At 37.7% G+C, this 22,701-nt stretch overlaps 1 protein-coding gene across 5 annotated transcripts; it reads right to left on the reverse strand.

The window, feature by feature from the left end:
• Positions 1 to 19: 19 nt before the first annotated feature.
• Positions 20 to 5,266, reverse strand: LOC108476499 (ATP-dependent DNA helicase DDM1). Of its 5 annotated transcripts, none has more exons than XM_017778711.2 (16): positions 5,131 to 5,266; positions 4,810 to 4,887; positions 4,266 to 4,529; positions 4,101 to 4,178; positions 3,415 to 3,767; positions 3,138 to 3,327; positions 2,832 to 3,007; positions 2,429 to 2,498; positions 2,148 to 2,337; positions 1,842 to 1,937; positions 1,663 to 1,757; positions 1,456 to 1,575; positions 1,027 to 1,146; positions 832 to 930; positions 630 to 734; positions 20 to 509 (listed from the first exon to the last, which is right to left on the reverse strand). In XM_017778711.2, exons 2-16 carry the CDS (start codon positions 4,876 to 4,878, stop codon positions 276 to 278), a joined length of 2,259 nt encoding a protein of 752 aa, XP_017634200.1. In that variant the 5' UTR covers positions 4,879 to 4,887; positions 5,131 to 5,266; the 3' UTR covers positions 20 to 275. The 5 variants fall into 5 exon arrangements, with proteins under 5 accessions (XP_017634200.1, XP_017634198.1, XP_017634199.1 ...); XM_017778709.2 differs by having other exon boundaries at positions 4,810 to 4,896; XM_017778710.2 differs by having other exon boundaries at positions 5,000 to 5,262.
• Positions 5,267 to 22,701: the final 17,435 nt, after the last annotated feature.

Consider the following 22,701-nt stretch of genomic DNA (forward strand, 5'->3'; position numbering starts at 1 on the left):
TAAGACAGATCGCAACAGATTTCATTGATTCATAAATCCATAAATTGAAATTCACCTCAAAATGACAATTTGCTTAAAGTTATAGGTTGTTAAACAACTAGTTAATCAATAACCGATGCTACCTAACTCTACTTTGTAAGTCTACCGCGGGCATTTACAAAATCAGCTCCCTCGGGCATTCATATAATCCATGGTTCAATGAAAAAGAGAGCATTTCTTTAGAGCTATATTTCAGCTCGACCACAAAAAATCAAAAGAGGTAGTCAATGCACCATTTAACTATTCAGCGTTGAGAGCATGCCTCCAGTACCAGTAGGTAGCACAACCTCCCAACCAGGGCCTTTGAGGGGAACTGCATCAGCACTAGCCTGGGTCTTCTCTTTATCACTAGTATCAGCAATAAGGTCGCTGCGATCAAGAATCCTCTCAAGATCCTCATCACTGATATCTGTCTGAATCATCTTGTCCTCAGCAGTTTCTTCATCCCGGAGTAGTGCAAGTAGATCTTCCTGAAAGGTTTCTCAGAAAATCAGTCTGCATCTAACATGATAATCTTTCACAAGGATAATGGCATTGGTGAAAGATCCAAGAGCAGGTAGTGAGAGAAATGGATGGATGATAAATCAAACCTCAACAAGATCATTACTCTGCTTCCGTTCTTGGTGGAACTGCCCTTTCCCAATCACCACATGTTCTAACTTCAACTTACTATAAGCTCTTTTCAAAATGCGGCACTGTTAAAAACCACCTCTCAGTTTTTTCTCAATCTCGATAGACAGTAGAAAAACTTACCAAAAAGGTCCAAATATGGAAAAGAGAAACAGTGAATACCTCAACAGATTGTGCTGTTGCAAGTCTGTAAACATGAACAGGTTTGGTTTGTCCAATGCGATGACATCTATCCATGGCTTGCAAATCCATTTGTGGGTTCTGCAGTAGACAGTCAACATAACAAATTAGGCTTTAAATGCATTAACATTTCAGGAATTGCAGAACAAATAAACACGAGAAATAAGAACTGAATACCCAATCACTATCATAAAGTATACACGTATCAGCTGCAGTCAGGTTGATACCCAGACCTCCTGCCCTTGTGCTGAGAATAAATATCCTATAGTCACTGTTCACATCATTGAACTCCTGGATCTATTTGGAAAAAGAAAAACAATACAAAGTTGCCAGTTAATAAATACAACTAATAAGAAATCCAAAACTGCAACATGTCCCATGAAGCACATACAGGCAGAGAACATAATTAAAAAAGACTAAAAGACTCACGGACTACTTTGGGGACATTTGTGAATATTTTGTTCTTATGAAAACCATACTACACAGATGAACTAATTTCTGAGCAAAACATGTATATTTGCTCTGATGTGGTTTCAATTTTAAGCTGATTTGAAAGAATTAAAACAAATTACAATGTATATACAGTACTCATGACTTCATCCATACCTGTCTTCTCCTTTCTTCTAATTTCACACTACCATCAATCCTACAAACATTAAATCCCTTTTCACTAAAATAGTAATCCATTATATCCAGAACCTTTGTCCACTGGCTAAAGATGAGAACCTGTTGATGAAAGGCAGGGAGAATGAGTAGACAGCTTTTAGCTTAAATCAACGAGAAAACATACAAACTAAGAGACTTATAACATACCTTGTGTTTACGCTCAAATAACCGAGTCAACAACCGTTCAAGCAATTGAAATTTCCCACACTGTTCGACAATCTGCTCTACAGGTGGATAAAAATCTTCACAAACAATAGAGCAGGATAAGTGAAACTGCCAAGTATTCTTTCAGATCAATCTTTAAAAAAATTTCACGAGGGAAGTACATGATCCATCAAAGGCAGCTTCTAGGAGATCTGGATGGTTGCAATTCTTCCGAAGCTGAATCATCAAATTGTTAAGCTTCCCTTTCATACCACGCCCTGCAGCATTGCAATGTAAACTATCATACAAATTGCAACAGAATATAATGCAGAATGCTTATAATTAAGATTTTGTGTTTATCGATCAGCACAGTAGTAAAATTTCTGTATATCGATCTCTTAGTTCCTCTGCCTTTTCTTTGTTTTCCTCAAATTGAAATGTTAGTGGTGGTGCTTCTAAGATCAAAACTCAAAGCTGATCTAATATACCTGAGTCACCCCTATCTTGTAGATGTGATTCCAAAGTTTTATTAAGCAAATGATCTTGGAAATTCCTTTGGTACTCAGTCAGCGAAGCATATAATATGATCTCTTTTTTACGAGGGAGCATCTGTTCCACATCAGATTTCATTCTTCGAAGGAGAAAGGGGCGCAATATAGCATGGAGTTTAGCTACCACCTGCAAGTAAAAAAAAGGGCCAAGAATTGTAATTAACTTATAATTGTTGTTTCAGAGGTAGGGGAAGGAAAACAGTCAGAAAGGTGCATACTTGAGCCCTTCGTTTCTCTTCCATTTCTTCCTTTGACACCTCACCATTACTTTTTCCCGAAAAATCAAACCTAAACATTTAAACCATTCCATAAATGAAATAGCAGTAGAATAGAAACCCTAAAAAAGAACGTCATAACATCCCTGCCAGCAAATTTTAAGGACCTAAGAGGCCAAAAGAACTAGAGAAGAGGACCATGGTTTTCAAGATATGCACTCAGTTTAACATTAGAAATCAATATAGTAAGCTAAATGAGTAATTCTGGAAGAATAGCCCATGATTATGAATGTTACAGGGCAATTACTAGAAGTGGAACCTTGACAATGTAACTAGTAAGCTAATGTGTTAGTTCATACCATATTTTAAACTCAAGAGTTGACTAAGAAAAGATTAAACAACATACCATGACTCAAATTCTTCATGAGATTGAAAAATATCAGGCAAAATGAAATTTAACAATGACCATAGCTCTGCCAAATTGTTCTGCAGAGGTGTTCCAGTTAAGAGGAGCTTATTGCCAGCACGTAAGTGTTTCAATTCTTTCACTAATTTGCATTGGAAGTTTTTCAATCTGTGCCCCTATAAGAAAAAGGATAACAGTTTGAATGGATCATTTGCGCATCCGCAAGTTTCAAGTTTTCACATATATAGAAGTAAAGCCAGAAGGGTTAGCCAGGCTATAGACAATCTGGGATAAAATACTACTAACCTCATCAACCACAACATATTTCCACTCATAATGCCTCAAAAATTTCTTTGCATCACTCATTGCCATCTCATAAGAAGTAACAACTATTGGAAAACTGGGGCCAATTACTTTAGGCATGTGCTTCCTACGAAGCTCATCCCTTTCTTTCTGAGTTCCATGATAAATAATGGCATTAATTGAGGGCGTAAACCTATTTAACAATAAGAGGAGAAAGAATAATTAAAAGATGAAATTTGATTTTATGCTTGTATACATGAAAAATAACAACTGATTTTACCTTGCAATCTCATTCATCCAATTAGAAAGAGTCGACAAAGGAGCAATAATCAAATAAGGCCCATCCATCCCATTTCCTTTCAAATGTGCAAGAAAAGCAATCGTTTGAATTGTCTTTCCAAGACCCATCTGATCTGCAAGGATCCCATTTAGCCCATTTTGCCATAAGGAGATCAACCATTTTACACCTTTAAGCTGATAAGACTTCAATTTTCCACCAGTCAACAATGGTACAAGTTCTCCCTGCTCCTTCTCATTTTTTTCCTCCTCAGTCAAGTTTTTATCTTCAACGTTCTCAGTCTCTCCCTCTTTAGACCTTGTAAGCATTGCTGCAACTGCCCTCTTGACCTTCCTCTGGAAAAAAAAGAAAGGAAATCACATAATAGTGGCTTAATACCACTCAAGGTTTCAATTTAAATTACAAGGATCTCAATGTTACCAGTGGATCAGAAACATACAACCTGCATACTTACAATGTTCTCAAATGAACTATTGGCATACAATAACTATTGAGTTAAACCAAAATTGTTACAGAGGGAACAGGAGAACTGAATATTTTGCATACGTAGCAAGCCAAGCAATAACAGAAGAAGAAGAAGAAAGAATAAACACAACTAATTTTGTGATAGTACGTATATGATATGTAGGCATGCCATGTTGACAGGGTAAATAAAGCAGAAAGAATACATTGTTGTACTGGTTAGCGGCTCTTCTTTTTGAACCTCGACCTCTCTTTGTCTGAGCAGCTTCAGGCTTAGGTACACTCTACCAATATTATAACAGATGATCAGAAAAAACCAGACCAATTAAAATAGTAAAACTGTACCCAAAAGAAAGGTGAGAGCGGAATACAAATGTTATGTCCTCCATCTTTTCAAGCAAAAACTCTGAGTACATCTGGGTTTGGGTCAAAAGCTCATCCAATCTAGTAAACTGAGTATCATTCAAGTGCACTGACTCTTCAGGCTCCCCTTGTTTTATCTCCTCTTTCAACCGAGCTTCCCTTAGCTTCTCTTCTTCCTCGACCATAGCCTCTGATAAAAGAGAAGTATCTCCATTTTTGGCGTCTAGAACTGATTCCTCCTCCAACTTAGTGATTTCCTCTTTGCACTTCTCCTACATTTTTGTAAGAATAAAAAAATATTATATAAAAACAAAAAGTAACACTTTTCAATCCTCAAAAACCTACAAATGACCTAAAAGTTTGTTTTAATACATAATAGAAGATCATATTTGAAACTTTCTGTCTTCCTTTCAACTTTCTTAGCTTACATTTTTCTTCACTTTCTCAACGACTAAACATAAGCAGTGAAAAAACACTAAAACCTTTCAAACCACAAGGAACCAAAACCCTACCGAGAACAAAAAAGAAGAGATAAAGTATATCCAAACAAACCTCATCTTCGAGAACCGAAGTCGGTGATTCAGCAGAAACGCCATTTCCCTTTCCATTCTCAGCCCTCATTTTCAAACCCTAAATGTCCTTACACCAAAAACAAAAAAAAAATCAATAAAATGAATATAAAAAAGGAAATAATCAAATTCTAAGAGATTAAAACATATGAGACTAAAGCTTTAGTTTCAACCAAATACAGAAACCAGCCTAGGGTTTTGAATCGTCGAAAGCGAAGTAACGCCACTCCAACAAGTAAAAGCACAAAATGTATAACAAAGAACTCAAAATACAGTGAAAGAGCTTCCACTCTCAGCGAGATACCAGAGAGAATCGAAAGTCGTAAACGTCGAAAAGGAAAAGCGAGCAGAGTAGAGTGGAGCAGAGCAGAGCGTAAATGAGAGTGAAATTTATTTCGACACGAGTGGAGCACTAAAATTAAACATTAATTATTTTTATTTATTATCTAATTGACTGTCTTGGTAGGTTTGGGCGGGAAAATGAAAGTTTGAGAAATGCCCCTAACTTGTGCCATAAATAACACACTGGACTGAAATCTGTTTCTCATTCTTGGAAGGGTATTTTAGTCAATGTAAAATTCTTCTGGGCCTAGAATATGTGGCCTTTACTGGTAGGTTATGGGTTCCCAAAATTGGGGCATGCTTTGTGCCTTCCACTATGATTTCCTTTTTCCTTTTTTAGACTTTCGAGGAACGGTGTGGGATTTCAACTTTCTAAATGATCTCTTTTTTTTTTTTTAATTTAACTTTTCAAATTTTTTTATTTGATTAATAGTAATATTGTGTGTCTCGTTTGATAGTAGATATATTTGGCTTTTTTTCTCCATATGATTTTATTGGTTTATGTTTATTTAGGTTAATAAGAACATAAATTGGAACATAACTACTATCCCACGGTGATACACCATATTTTTTTTGTACGGAGGTGGGGGTAAATTGGAACATCCTGATGAGGTAAATGAACCTTTACCTATTATAGTTGTTGAAATCTTGTGCTAGGAATATAAGAGTTGGAATTTAACTTCTATTGCAAGGTGGCTAAGGGAGCATGAGATTCTTGTTTACAATACGGATGAGCGGGATAGATTGGAGTGGCCTCGTAATACCTCTGGGGTTTATTTTGTCAAATCAGGCTATAAGGAGCTTAATAAATTCTGTAATAGTTCTACAACTAAACCATCTTGTTATTGATGTTAGCACGTGGAAGTTTATCAGGAACCTACAGGTGTCACGGGGCTAGATCTTTAGTCTCGCGATCCGTGCAGCCTTAGGTGATTCATTCGTCCAAACTCTCCTAAGTCAGCCTTTACTCAAGTGAGGATTCCTTCAGAAGTCTTCCAAGGCACCAATTTGTACAGCGAAAGTGATTTATGCCAAAAGAAACAACAAAAGAATAATAGAAAGAATGCACAAGGTGTTTGAGTAAATGCTCTCAATATTCTCTTATTCACAAAGAATAATGAAACAATGAATGGAGTGAGTACAAATGAGGGGGAGGCTCTTTATTTATAGTTGAGCTCCCCCAAAACTGACTGTCAAGATTACAATACATCGACAGACGAAATTCATCCTATCACTTAAATCATGGGATTTACAAGATATATCATATCAAATCTAATATAATCTTTGCAAGATATGATTCTATCAATCTTCTAAGATTAGTTACCAAAATAGCCTAAGTTGTCATATCTTCATTATCGGGCCAACCAAGCTTCAATCTGACAGGCTTCTCCAACAGGTTATCAAATCGGGCCAATTCTTACGGGCCAAATGATCCCCATCTACACAATAGACCTCTATTGGATGCATTTGGTGTGATGGTCACGGGTTTTGAACTGCGGCCCATGACACAGGTACCTAGCAAAATATACGTCTTTCTATGTGGAAGTTGTGTCATAATGTAATTTCTTGTGTTGTTAATCTTTGGACTAGGAAATGTCTTTAATAGTCCGATTTGTGCACAAATGGATTCAGGATTTTACTTTAATAAATCTGAACGATCTTCTTTTTAATGTGATATTTCATTCAAGAAATTGAGAAAATTCGGTCTCGCGTTCAAAAACTTAAGATTGAGAAGACTTGATATCTCGTTTAGGAGTTTCGGAAGATCTGATATTTGATTTTTCTTCATTAATAATAGAAGGTTGAGGAACTGATTGATCATTATTACTTTTTGAAATCCTTTTCTTGAAAAAAAGTTTGACCTTTTTGTTAACCATAATTTAATCGAAAAACATGAAGACATGTAATAATATATTAAACAACAACATATTAGGAAAAAGAAAATAATAAGTTAAATAAATAAAATAATAATAATTTATGCAAAATGTTTACTAATAGGTCTTTTACGTAAGGAGAAGAAAAGAAGATAATTTGTATTTTTTTTTACTCTATGCTCTCAGCCTTGACATCAAACTCTTTTCTTTTTCTCTTGGCAGTGTCAACACCTTACCAGAGGAAGATAATTCATTAGCAAGACATATAAATCAAAATAAAAAAAGTCACTAACATAATATGTATGGAGGAAAAACCAAATCAATTAATTCTAGAATTTAGCTTCAAAGTCCATATTGGGCCCCTAAGTTTAGTCTTTCAAGGCCCATTGATGGGCATCGAAACCACCAAATATAATTTTCTACAATAAAATATCAGTAATAGCAGTATAGAGCAGTAAGGTTGAATCTATAGGGACTAGCTATCTAATTTGGCCTTTTTCCGTGATCAGATTTATTGTCACGGTCACAGTCGTGCCCATGAGCTGTGCGTAGTAATGCTAAAAAAATAAAAATGGGAGTTTAAATTGATAAAGATAATAAAATAAGGAAATACAAAGTGTAATAAAATAAAATAAAAACAGAATCAAAATTTCAAAAATAAATTTAAGCAAATAAATTAAATTGGTAAATAAAATATTTTTAAGCTTAGCCTTAGCCACGGTGTACTCCAATCTTGAATCAATCCTTGAAATGGATTTTCCCTTCTAAGCGATAAACTGGTTATAGGTGTAACATCTCGGATTAGGGCCTAGTCGGAATAGTAGTTTCGAGACCACAAATTCAACGTAAGAAAATTTATTTTTATTATTTTTTATGGTCTATGATTTCACAGAATGACTTCATGAAAATTTCGTTCGAAAATTTCGACGTTTGGGCACTCAATTTGGTCAAAAGGACTAAATTGTAAAAAGTGCAAAAGTTGAGTTCTACATGTTAAAGGTGTCAAATTGTTATGAAATTTTAAATGGGAGGTCCGTAAATGGTAATTTTACCACTCGTTAATTGTTGGACAAAAATAGATATGAAATGGGTGTAATAAAATATTTTTAAGTTAGGGGCATTTTGGTAAACTAATAATTAAAAGAATTAAAAAGCCAAAATAGCCAAAATTTGGTCATCTTCTCCATGTACCAGCCGAAACCCCCATGAAAGCCATGGTTAGGGTTTGGTTCAAGCTTCCAAGCTCATTTGTAAGTGATCCCGAGCCCCGTTTTTAAAGTTCTTTACATTTTTGAAATTTTGGTAACATGCTCTAGCTATTTCCACCATTATTTTGAGCTAGGGTTTGTGTTTAAAAATTTACCCATGAGTAATATGCATGCATTTTGATGTCTAATGGTAGAAAATGAGTGTTGGGTGTTTAATAAACGACTTTTACTAAGCGGTTTTTGATGAAAACATCCGAAAGGACCGTTTTGTAAAAGTTGTAAAATTGGTCATAAATGGGTGATTTAGTGGAAATTGGGGTTGTCACAGTTATGAAAAATTATCAGCATGTCATAAAACATAAGAAAATAGGATGAAGTTTAATTTCCGAGCATTGGGGAAAAAGTGTAAATATGAAAAAGTTTAGGAGTCAAAATACAAATTTGTAAAAATATGATTTTTGGACCCCTATGGATAATGTGACTAATTATTAGGCTAAATGTGATATTATAGATCAAGGAAAACAATATTCGCACTTAGAACGAGGTTGAACAAGGTTAAGCACAAACTCGAAATAAATAGTCGTACTCGAAACCGAGGTAAGTTCATATGTCAATGATAATGCAATGATATTATTATTGTTCATACTTGAACTTAAATTGATGTGTTAACATTGTGTGATGGATATTTATTTAGTTGATATGAAGATTATACATTGTAACAAATGCCAAATTATAATTATATGTAACACCATGTTTATCTTATGGACTAATGCCTAAATAAACATGGAAATGTGTTGAATTGGATGTACATGGCATGAGTGACTATGCATAATGAGATACTTGATGAAAAGAGAAAAATCTCGGTTGAATAAAAAGGGAAATTCGATGGATAAACCATGGCTTACATGACTTGAGATCCTGCATGTGTTGTAGTAAGGATTTAGCCCGGACGGGTAATCCGTGATCTCAAATATAGAAAGGATCTAGCCCAGACGGGTGTTCCTTAAGTGATCGAGCCTCCCGAAGAATATGTGTGCATTAAGGATTTAGCCCGGACGCGTAATCCGATTGGGGTTTGAATTTAGCCTGGACTGGTAATTCAGATCTGAGCTCATTAAGAGTGCTTGTTGTTACAAGGGATTTAGCCTGGACTAGTAATCCCGACATCACTCCATGAGTTTATATTACGCGGGATTTAGCCTGGACTGGTAATTCCGCCGTAAGATGTGAGGTTCGTGGGAGTGCGCATATGAAATGATCACTTGTATGAATTGACGGTGAATGGGATATCCTGTGACAGCCCTAATTTGACCCTAGTCGGAATGTGGTTTCGAGACCACAAAACTGAGTCATAAAATTTAGTTAAAATTTTATTTGCATACCTTATACGTGTGGTAGTACTTGTATAAAAATTTGATGTTTTAATTTTTATCTTAGGAATGTGAATCTTGCTTGAAAGGATTTAGTTGAGAGACTTAGAAAATTTTGATAGGTAGATAAGTAAGGACCAAATAGTATTGAAATATGAAAATTTGGGTTTGCATGTCAAAATGCCCAAATTATGTTGAGTGGCCGGCCAAGCATGGCTTTATTCTTCCAAGATTATGTTGTTTATTATTTAATATTGGTAAGTAATTAAAATAGAGGAGAAATAAAGATTAATAATAAGAAAATGAACAAAAAAAAAGGGTGTGTTCATCCTTGCTATCCTTTAGCCGAAAAACCAAGTAAAAGAAGAGAGAAAAGCTTTGGAGAAGTTCGCCATACTTGTATCTAGGTTGAGGTATGTTGAAGTTATTCCTTTAAATTCATGTATATTTTTGGTTGTTAGTTTGAATTCCATCTATCCCATGGTTGGATTTGGGGTTGTTGGAGAGTTGGGATTTGACAAAGAAGCTTAAAAATTTTAGTTGATACCTTGATGCTATTAACATGTTAGTTATATGGATGTGCTAAGTTGCTTGTTATGTTAGCATGAAAGTTGAAGTTGTTAAGTCATTTTGTTGGAGGTGCCAAATTTAGGACTAAGAAGAGAATGAGTATTCGGCTAACATAGTTGAAAGGGGATGTTGCCGATTTTTAGATTTAGATTATGGGAGTGGCTATAATGGGCATTAAGATGTTGAACTTAAGAAATGTAGTCACATGTGGATTTATATGATATTACAAATAGAGGTGAAGCTATGCTAGATTGGGAAAAAGTCGATCAAGTGTGCATGAGAAGAATTTAGGTGTTTAGATGATGTTATAGATGACATCGTACATGTATATATATATTCGGCCATCAAAGTGAGCATGTAGGTGATGTTGAATCAAATTTTTGGTGCACATTCGGTTATGTATATATATATATATATATATATATATATATATATATACATAAGTATGCCCATTCGTGATGTTACCTTTAATTATGTGTATAATCGACTAAATGGGTAATTAGTAAGAGTGGTTGCCGAATATACAAACATACATATGCATGTGTAATTGAATTATAAATGTTTAGCAAGATGATTAAACTAGTTAATTTATTTATTAAGCCCGAGAAGTTAAAGAAGGGGAATCAAGCAAGGGTAAAGCCAAGGACATCGAGTAGCCGGGTCGGAACCGTCATACCCAACACAAGGTAAGTCCTTAAGCACTTTTTGTGAGAACTCCTTGGATAGATATTTTTCAGAGTGATTCTCCTACTTATTAATATGACCATATGTACAATTTGAGTTAAGTAAATTGCTTTACCATGATAAAACAACATAGGGCACTATGTGTGCAAAATTATGTGGCACTATGTGTGCCGATTGGGAGGTTGAAGCATGAGGGAATCTCAAATGCACTATGTGTGCGATTTACTATGGCACTATGTGTGCGATTTACTATGGCACTATGTGTGCGAACATAATAAGCACTATGTGTGCAACATTCGGTTGTTGATATAAATTGTGCATGAACGAGGTAAGTGATTGAGCTACTAACTAAATATCGAAATTGAGGTTGTGCGGTGTATGCATAAATTTATCTAGTGCATCGTTGTTCCAAACTTGAGGAAATGGATCTAAATCGATTGGGCTGACTTGGCATTTGATTTGATTGAAGGAATTGGCATGAGATCGAACCAAAAATTTAAGAAATTATAGCATAGTTTGTTATGGTTGGAAAAATTGATTTTGTATTATTTGTTTTTCACTTATGATTATTATTGTTGGACGGTAGAGTAGTGCTTATAACTTACTGAGTTATGTACTCATTTGGTGTGCTTATTTGTTGCTTATTTAGGTTCTTGATCCATTTTGTGTGCTCGGGACCGTCGTCGAAGTCATCACACCGGCTAGCAACTTTTGGTATTTTCTTCTTAGTTGGTCTAGGAGAACATTTCGCATGTATAGGCTATTATGTTTGTTTGAAATTTGGTATGTAACCTTTTAGCCATGCGAAAATGGCATAAATGTTCGGTTGGATTTGGTTTTATGATGTTTGGTCACAAGTCTTAGTAATTCGGTTTTGGTTGAGTATTGGTTGAGGTCTACTCAATTATTACGCCATATGTCGTGGTGATTTATTTTGGTGCTATACTCATGATATGGCTATAGTGTAGTAGGGAGATGGTCGGTGATGATTAGCCTCGGCATGGCTAGTCATGGTCATAATTGGTGACATGTATGATGAATTATTAGTTAGACCAAGGAAAATCATGAAATAGGCATAGTTCACTCTAGTAACAGATGCAAACAAAGAAGAGTGATGTGATATTGAAAAATCACTAAAAATAGTAAAAATGAAATTAAATAATGAATAAATTATGTAATCGAAAATCTGTAACACCCCGAACCCGAGACCGTCGCCGGTGTCGGACACGAGGGGTTAACAAGCCAAGTTCACATATTTTGCCCCCCAATTTGACATTTCCAGTCAGGCTGGAAAACTGCGTCACCGTCGCCTTAAAAATCATATCTCAAGTTTCAAAACTCGGAAACTGGTTTCGTAAATTTTCCCTGAATTTAGACTCATATATCCATCCATGGATTTATTTCTAGAATTTTTGGTCGGGCCAATTGGTACAGTTTATTAGTTAAAGTCACCCATGTTACAGGGATCGACTGCTCTGACCTTCGCGCATTATAACTTGAATATCTCTCTGTACAGGGATTTAATACTGGTGCTGTTTGTTTCTAATGAAACTAGACTCAAAATGGAATCTGTACATATAAGGCATAACTCCTAATTCTTTCTAGATAATTTATAGTAAATTTTTAAAGTTGCAATAGGGGACCCAGAAACCGTTCTGGCCCTGTCTCACAATAGCTTTAATATCTCTTAACATGTAACTCCTATGACCATTTCGTTTCTTCCATATGAAAATAGACTCATCAAGGTTCATTTACATAGCTTATTCACTATTTAATACCATTCCTACAAATTTTGGTGATTTTTCACATTCACGTCACTGCAGCTGGCAGCATTTGTTTTTAAGGTAGGTCTTACCTATTTTGTAGTCTCCATGAACCAACTAGTCTTGCCATACATAGGTTCATATATGATCATTTTAACCATACCAATGGCTGATCATGTGACCAACATTCCCATCTCCAATCCATAATCACATCATGACACCATATATATATATACAAACCGCAAATAGTCTAAGTTCAGACTTCACTTTTACGAGCCATTTTCGCATGGCCGTACACATATACATCACAGATATTTAAACCAACAAGGGTAGTCCTATATATGCCATTTCAAAGTTCAACCAAAATTTATACCAAAATAGAGGCGTTGATAGTGTGGATGACTTCGACTTTAATGATCCCGAATCCGATTGCTATCGAGCGTAATCTATAAAACAGAGAGCCAAAGCAACGGGGTAAGCATTTTTATGCTTAGTAAGTCTCAAGGAATAAAATCAGCTTTAATTTAAGCAATACATTCACATAACCAAATGCATCATTTCATTAATACACATTCTCATAATCATTCTTACTTCACACTTCATCATTATATACTTTCACAAAGTATCAACCATTCCAATAGTTGAAATTTGTTAGTCGATTGAGCGAATGTTGCTCAAATATGTCGACTTTCCAATGCACATATAAACCTACCTTATTCTTTGGGCTTTTCGAGCGTACTAATTGAATTTATTACAGCAACCAACACTCACCTCCAGCCCAAGCTTCTTCGAATACAACCGAATATAACCACGCACGAATGCCTTGGTCTTAGCCGGATAGAATGGCTCGCATTTAATGCCTTGGTCTTAGCCTGGATGTAGCCACTAGCACAATTGCCTTCGGTCTTAACCGGATATAATTTCCAGCATAATTGTCTTGGGGCTTAGCCCGGTATCATTCAATTTCTCATGCACACATACATCAATAATCATTGGACATACATATTTCATTTTCGTTACTAAGGCTCAAACACAATTATAATCACTAGCATAATCGCTTCGGGACTTAGCCCGGGTATCATTCGAATACTCATACACACATAAATCAATAATCAATACATCCATATTTCATTCCACATAATTCAATTAAGGTCACTTCTTGAGGACTTACCTCGGATGTTGTCGAACGGCTTTTACGGCTATTCGATCACTTTTTCCTTCCCCTTGTCCAATTGTGGCCCTCTAAGCTCTTGAGCTAATTCAAACAAATTCAATTTATTAAAACCTCATTGTGCTAGCTTATGGCGAATATGACAAGGAGTTTAAATGGTCAAATGGCCACCCTTTAGCTTGAATACACAATGGTCATGCACATTTTATACTACATCAAGCAATTCAATACAATTCATTCGGGCATCAAGGAAAAGCTAAGGCCTTCAATAGGCTACCTAAGGCCGATTATACATGTCCATGTTGAGGCCAATTATGCACTTAATACCACACAAAAACAACATGCATTTTACTAGTTAATGCTTTGCATGTTGTAGCTCAAAACTTATAATATAGCATCAAGCACTCATATGTGTGCTAGGCCGAATGTGCTTGCAATTTCACAAGCATTCTTCAACATCTTCTTCTTTAAACAAACGTATTCATCACTTACTTCATAGCCAAAACATCATGTGCAAACATATATATACATATATGAGCATGGCCGAATTTCAAGGTGTCCATAGCCATCTAAAACACAAATTTTAACTAACATGCAAGAAGCATGAACCATGCTCATGAATGCATCATGGCGAATACATCATAATCATGCCCTTTTATCTTCAATCATGGTTAAACAAAAGAAAACTCAAAGTCTTACTCAAGATGGCTACAAAGAAATTTCAAGAGTAGACAATCCATCATTGCATGCATCATCATCAAGCTTCACACTTAACATGCAATGGCTTTATCACAATACCAACCTTGACCAAATACCACTTCCATGGCATAACAAGGATTTGAACCATGGCTAACATGAACATCAAGTTGGCAACTAAAACATGCATGAATCTCATGACACAACCTCATACATACCTCAATCTTGATGCAAGTTTAGCCAAATATCCTTCTAGATCTCTTCTAAACAAAGGAAATGAAGCAAAATCTCTTCTTCCTCTTAGTATTTTTGGCCAAAAGGAGAGAACAAGGATGAACAAATTTTTTGTTTTTTCTTCTTGGTTGCACGGCAATGGGGAATGCTACTCTCTCACACACATTTTTTTTCATTCTTTTCTTACCCATGCTTATTTGTTTATTATTTCTCCCTAATGCCCAACAAAACATGTTTCATGACATGTTTAGCCCATATCTCTTTGTCATGGCCGCCATCACTTGTAAAAGGGAATTTGACATGCAAGTCCATTATTTTGCATGCATGCTTTAATTAGTCATCACACATTTCCCTATCGTACTTTCAAAGTTCACTACTAAGTCCTTTCTTGTGGAATTCACCTTTATAACACTAAATCAATCATCATAAAATGTCATACATGAGCACACACATATTATAGGCATCAAAATAAATTTTAATTATTTTTATGCCTCGGTTTTGTGGTCCCAAACCACATTCCGACTAGGGTCAATTTTGGGTGTCACAACTCTCCCCACTTAAGAAATTTTCGTCCCCGAAAATCTTACCGGTAAATAGGTTTGGATATCGCTCTTTCATAGAGTTCTCGGTCTCCCAAGTAGCTTCTTCTATCCCGTGCTTGAGCCATAACACTTTCACTAGCGGAACCCGCTTGTTTCGCAACTCTTTCACTTCTCGTGATAGGATACGAATCGGTTCTTCCTCATAACTCATATTAGCTTGAATTTCAATTTCGATGGACTAATCACGTGCGATGGATCGGATCTATAGCGTCAAGCATCGAAACATGAAAGACATCGTGAACCTTTTTGAGTTCGGGGCAAAATCAAACGATATGCCACTGGACCGACTCGCTTCGGATATCTCATATGGCCCAATGAACCTCGGGCTCACTTGCCCTTACTACGAATCGAGTATCTTTTCCAAGGCGATACCTTGAGAAACACTTTATCACCCACCGATACTCGATATCCTTACGCTTCAGATCCGCGTCACGACTTCGACGATCGGAGGCTATCTTCAGACTTTCACGGATTACTTTCACTTTCATTCAAAGATCTCTAATCAAATCCACCCGAAAATCTTGCTTTCACCAAGCTCGGTCCAAAACAATGGTGTACGGCATTTACGACCGCACAAAGCCTCGTAGGTGCCATCTTAATACTCGATTGAAAGTCTGTTGTTGTAAGCGAATTCAATCAACGGCAAATACCGCTCCCATGAACCACTAAACTCGAGGACGCAACATCTCAACATATCCTCAAGTATCCGAATTATCCGCCGGATTGACCATCGGTTTGGGGGTGAAAGGCGGTGCTAAAATGCAACTTGGTACCCAAAGCTTCTTGCAACTTTTTCCAAAATCGCGAGGTAAATCTCGGATCTCTATCCGACACGATGGAAATAGGCACCCGTGTAATCTCACAATCGAGAAACGTATAATTCGGCTAATTTGTCCATTGAAAAATCCGTGACGACGGGGACAAAGTGGGTCGACTTAGTCAATCTATCTACCACGACCCAAACCGCATCCTTCTTACTTGTCGACAATGGTAGTCCGGATACAAAGTCCATTGTGACTCGATCCCATTTCCACTGTATCGTGATTGGTCAAGTAATCTCAAGGCACCGATGTTCGCTTTCACTTGTTGACATATTAAACATCTCAAACGAAGTCGGAGATGTCTCGCTTCATACCATGCCACCAAAACCGGCGTTTCAAATCATTGTACGTCTTCAGACTCCGGGTGGATTGCCATTCGGCTACAATGGGCTTCATTCGAATTATCGAAATGAGTTCAATTCTTTGGAACACACAGACGACTTCGAACCTCAAACAATCGTCATCATCGATTTGAAATTTCGAGTCCTTGTTCGAACACACTCAATTTCGTTTTGCGACCAACTCGTCGTCGACTTTTCGAGCTTCTCGAATTTGATGTATCAATAGTGGTTTGGCTTTCAATTCAGCTACTAACACACTATCGGATCGAATGACAAGTGCACATTCATCGTCAGAAGCGAATAATGATTTACGACTCAAGGCATCCGCAACCACATTCGCCTTTCTCGGGTGATAGTCAATGACCACTCGTAATCCTTTAATAGCTCGGCCAACGTCTTTGTCGCAGATTTAAGTCTCTTTGGGTCATCAAATATTTGAGACTTTTGTGATCCGAAAGTACACATGGCACCTTTCACCAAATAAGTAATGTCGCCAAATCTTTAAAGCGAACACGATGGCGGCCAATTCAAGATCATGAGTCGGATAATTTTTTCATGTGGCTTTAATTGCCTCGACGATAGGCCACAACTCGACCTTCTTGCATCAATACACAACCTAACCCAAGTAGGAGGCGTCGCTATAGATGACAAACTCTTTCTTCGGACTCGGGTTGCACTAGAATTGGGGCTTCATCAAATAAGTTTTCATTGATCGAAACTTTTTGGCATTTCTCCGTCCATTCGAACTTAACATCCTTTTGGAGTAGCCGTCATCGGCGTGGCTATCGTTGAGAAACCTTTACAAATCATCTGTAATAACCAGCAAGCCCCAAAAGCTCGAACCTCAGAATATTTCTGAGGTTTCCAATTAAGTATGGCTGAAATTTTATTCAGTCGACTCGAATACCGATGCAGATACCACATGACCCAAGAAGCTAACCTCTCTTAACCGTAACTCACACTTGCTGAACTTAGCATATAATTGCTTATCCCGTAAAATTTGCAAAGACTAACCGCGGTGTTCAAAGATGTTCGGTCTCATTTCTTGAATAGACCAAGATGTCATCAATGAACACGACTACGAATCGATCCAAATATGGTCCAAGATCCAATTCATTAAATCCATAAATACCGCAGGGCATTAGTGAGCCCAAACGGTATCATTAGGAACTCATAGTGACCATATCTCGCTCAAGGCGTCTTGGGTACGTCCGAATCTCGGATTCGCAATTGATAATAGCCCGATCTCAAATCTATTTTCGAGAACACCGAGGCTCCCTTCAGTTGATCGAACAAGTCATCGATACGTGGTAACGGATATTTGTTCTTTATCGCCGCTTTATTGTCGACGATAGTCGATGCACGTACCGCATGGTTCCATCTTTCTTTTCACAAACAACACCGGCGCACCCTAAGGCGAACAACTCAAGGCGAGCAAAACCTCTATCCACCAATTCTTGCAATCGAGCTTTCAACTCCTTTAATTCGTTGGTGCCATACGATACGGAGCTATCGAAATTGAGTGGTACCGGTACCAATTGATGCCAAATTCTATTTCCGAACAGTGGTAAACCCGCAATTCTTCAGGAAAACATCTAGGTATTCACAAACCACGGCAGATTCGGGTTTCTTTTCTGATTCCTTGTCATCGAGCACGTACGCAAGGTACGGTTCGCACCCTTTTCTTACATATTTTCGGGCCAACATTGCTGATATTACAGCTGGCAACCCCTTTAAGTCCGTAGATTCAACCCGAATTATCTCATTATTCGCGCACCTCAAATCGATAGTCTTGCTTTTGCAATTTACAACCGCATCGTGCATGGTCAACCAATCCAAACCAAGAATAACGTTGAATTCATCGAACGGCAAAAGCATCAAGTCCGTCGAAAAACAAGAACCTCGGAACACTAGGGGACTTTTCTTGCACACTTTGTTGACAAGCACGTAATGACCCAAGGGTTTGACACCGAATTACAAACTCAAGAGACTCAATAGGCAAAGTCTTATGGATGCTAAGGTTTCACATATATAAGAATGAGTAGAACCAGGTCAATCAAAGCAATCACATTAGTATTGAAAAGAGTGAAAGTACCGTAATGACATCCGGAGAGGCAAGATCCTCGGCGTGCGCGTATGGCATAAGTCCTAGCAGGGCACGAGCCTCGATTTGATGGTAGCATCTCTAGATCCTCTCGACCGCCAACGACATTGCCCATATTTCTAGGTGGCCTACCTCGAGCAAGTGGTAGCACCCGGGTTTCCACTCTGACTTACATTCTGTTCAAGCATCCTCGGGCAATCCTTCATAAAGTGGTCGGTCGATCCACACTTATAGCAGGAGCGATCACGAAACCAACAGCTCCCGAATGCCATTTGCCACAATGTAGACACTCCGCCTCTCTCGGCGATCATTTCCACCATCGGCGATCAAGTGACTCGTGTGGTCACAGGAGGTCGATCGCGTCCTCGTCTAGAAAAGCCCGAAACGCCTCTAGACCGGCTCACATCATCTCGAAATCTCTTCAATGCCTGTTGAAGAGACTTTCCCAAGGACCTCTTTCCGAATTCTCCGGTTTCCACATCAACTTTTTGTTTCTCCTTTCTAAGCTCTTGACTTTACAAGCTCGCTCAACAAGTACTACGAACTCTCGATTTCGAGAATGCCAACGAACATCCTTATATCATCATTCAGCCCATCCTCAAGCGTTTACACATAATGGCTTGGACGAAATGCATTCTCGCGTGTACCGGCTAAGCCTCACAAATTTTCGTTCGTAGTCGGTAACTGACATAGAACCTTGCTTAAGATCAAGGAATTCCTTCGCTTTTGGTCGATGAATCTCGACTAATATACTTTTTTTGAACTCGGTTTGAAAGAATTCCCAAGTCACTTGCTCTCTAGGCACCACAAGTCGAGTACTCCACCAATAGTAGGCGGACTCGCGTAGCAAGGAGATGGTACACTTTAAGCACTCATCGGTGTACAGGATAGCTCATCGAGCACCGGATAGTGTTATCCAACCAAAATTCAGCTCGCTCGGCATCATCATCATCCGTAGCCTTAAAGTCGGTGGCCCCATGTTTTCGAATCCTATCGATCGGGGCTTACTTGACCTTATTTGGTCACCACCGGAGGTATTGTAGGTCGGGGTTGCATTTGTCGGGAATGGAGGTTGTGGAACACCGTGTTAGTTCGAATGTATTGATTAAACCATTCGCTCATCACACTATAAAAGGCTTGCCTAGCCTCATCATTCGGATTGTTGGCCATAGGTTGAGAGTCCGCGCTGTCCCTTGCGTGGGAGCAGCGCCACACTCTCCACATCATCAGCTATTGCTCGGCTGGGATCGGATCCATTGCTATAAACAAACACAAAGTCAAATTGTCGTAAATCACCACACTATCGATTCATCATTTAATGGCATGTATAGCTAGACCCCAAACACATCACGGTAGTCCTAGAATCGACTAAACCGTGGCTCGATACCAATAAAATTGTAACACCCGAACCCGAGACCATCGCCGTGTCGGACACGAGGGGTTAACAAGCCAAGTTCACATATTTTGCCCCCAATTTGACATTTCCAGTCAGGCTGGAAAACTGCGTCACCGTCGCCTTTAAAATCATATCTCGAGTTTCAAAACTCGGAAACTGGTTTCGTAAATTTTCCTGAATTTAGACTCATATATCCATCCATGGATTTATTTCTAGAATTTTGGTCGGGCCAATTGGTACAGTTTATTAGTTAAAGTCACCCATGTTACAGGGATCGACTTCTCTGACCTTCGCGCGTTATAACTTGAATATCTCTCTGTACAGGGCTTTAATACTGGTGCCGTTTGTTTCTAATGAAACTAGACTCAAAATGGAATCTGTACATATAAGGCATGACTCCTAATTCTTTCTGGATAATTTATAGTAAATTTTAAAGTTGCGACAGGGGACCCAGAAACCGTTCTGGCCCTGTCTCACAATAGCTTTAATATCTCTTAACATGTAACTCCTATGACCATTTCGTTTCTTCCATATGAAAATAGACTCATCAAGGTTCATTTAAATAGCTTATTCACTATTTAATACCATTCCTACAAATTTTGGTGATTTTTCACATTCACGTCACTGCAGCTGGCAGCATCTGTTTTAAGGTAGGTCTTACCTATTTTGTAGTCTCCATGAACCAACTAGTCTTGCCATACATAGGTTCATATATGATCATTTTAACCATACCAATGGCTGATCATGTGACCAACATTCCCATCTCCAATCCATAATCACATCATGACACCATATATATATATACAAACCGCAAATAGTCTAAGTTCGTACTTCAGCTTTTACGAGCCATTTTCGCATGGCAGTACACATATACATCAAAGATATTTAAACCAACAAGGGTAGTCCTATACATGCCATTTCAAAGTTCAACCAAAATTTATACCAAAATAGAGGCGTTGATAGTGTGGATGACTTCGACTTTAATGATCCCGAATCCGATTGCTATCGAGCGTAATCTATAAAAAGAGAGCCAAAGTAACGGGTAAGCATTTTTATGCTTAGTAAGTCTCAAGGAATAAAATTAGCTTTAATTTAAACAATACATTCACATAACCAAATGCATCATTTCATTAATACACATTCTCATAATCATTCTTACTTCACACTTCATCATTATATACTTTCACAAAGTATCAACCATTCCAATAGCTGAAATTGTTAGTCGATTGAGCGAATGTTGCTCAAATATGTCGACTTTCCAATGCACATATAAACGTACCTTATTCTTTGGGCTTTTCGAGCGTACTAATTGAATTTATTACAGCAACCAACACTCACCTCCAGCCCAAGCTTCTTCGGAATACAACCGGATATAACCACGTGCACGAATGCCTTCGGGTCTTAGCCCGGATAGAATGACTCATACGAATGCCTTGGTCTTAGCCGGATGTAGCCACTAGCACAATTGCCTTCGGGTCTTAACCCGGATATAATTTCCAGCATAATTGTCTTCGGGGCTTAGCCCGGGTATCATTCAATTTCTCATGCACACATACATCAATAATCATTGGACATACATATTTCATTTTCGTTACTAAGGCTCAAACACAATTATAATCACTAGCATAATCGCCTTGAGACTTAGCCCGGGTATCATTCAATACTCATACACACATAAATCAATAATCAATACATCCATATTTCATTCCACATAATTCAATTAAGGTCACTTCTTGAGGACTTACCTCGGATCTTGTCGAACGGCTTTTACGGCTATTCGATCACTTTTTCCTTCCCTTGTCCAATTGTGGCCCTCTAAGCTCTTGAGCTAATTCAAACAAATTCAATTTATTAAAACCTCATTGTGCTAGCTTATGGCGAATATGACAAGGAGTTTAAATGGTCAAATGGCCACCCTTTAGCTTGAATACACAATGGTCATGCACATTTTATACTACATCAAGCAATTCAATACAATTCATTCGGGCATCAAGGAAAAGCTAAGGCCTTCAATAGGCTACCTAAGGCCGAATATACATGTCCATGTTGAGGCCAATTATGCACTTAATACCACACAAAAACAGCATGCATTTTACTAGTTAATGCTTTGCATGTTGTAGCTCAAAACTTATAATATAGCATCAAGCACTCATATGTGTGCTAGGTAGAATGTGCTTGCAATTTCACAAGCATTCTTCAACATCTTCTTCTTTAAACAAACGTATTCATCACTTACTTCATAGCCAAAACATCATGTGCAAACATATATATACATATATGAGCATGGCCGAATTTCAAGGTGTCCATAGCCATCTAAAACACAAATTTTAACTAACATGCAAGAAGCATGAACCATGCTCATGAATGCATCATGGCCGAATACATCATAATCATGCCCTTTTATCTTCAATCATGGTTAAACAAAAGAAAACTCAAAGTCTTACTCAAGATGGCTACAAAGAAATTTCAAGAGTAGACAATCCATCATTGCATGCATCATCATCAAGCTTCACACTTAACATGCAATGGCTTTATCACAATACCAACCTTGACCAAATACCACTTCCATGGCATAACAAGGATTTGAACCATGGCTAACATGAACATCAAGTTGGCAACTAAAACATGCATGAATCTCATGACACAACCTCATACATACCTCAATCTTGATGCAAGTTTAGCCAAATATCCTTCTAGAT

Source organism: Gossypium arboreum, chromosome 12 (assembly GCF_025698485.1).
Source record: "Gossypium arboreum isolate Shixiya-1 chromosome 12, ASM2569848v2, whole genome shotgun sequence".
NCBI lineage: Eukaryota > Viridiplantae > Streptophyta > Magnoliopsida > Malvales > Malvaceae > Gossypium > Gossypium arboreum.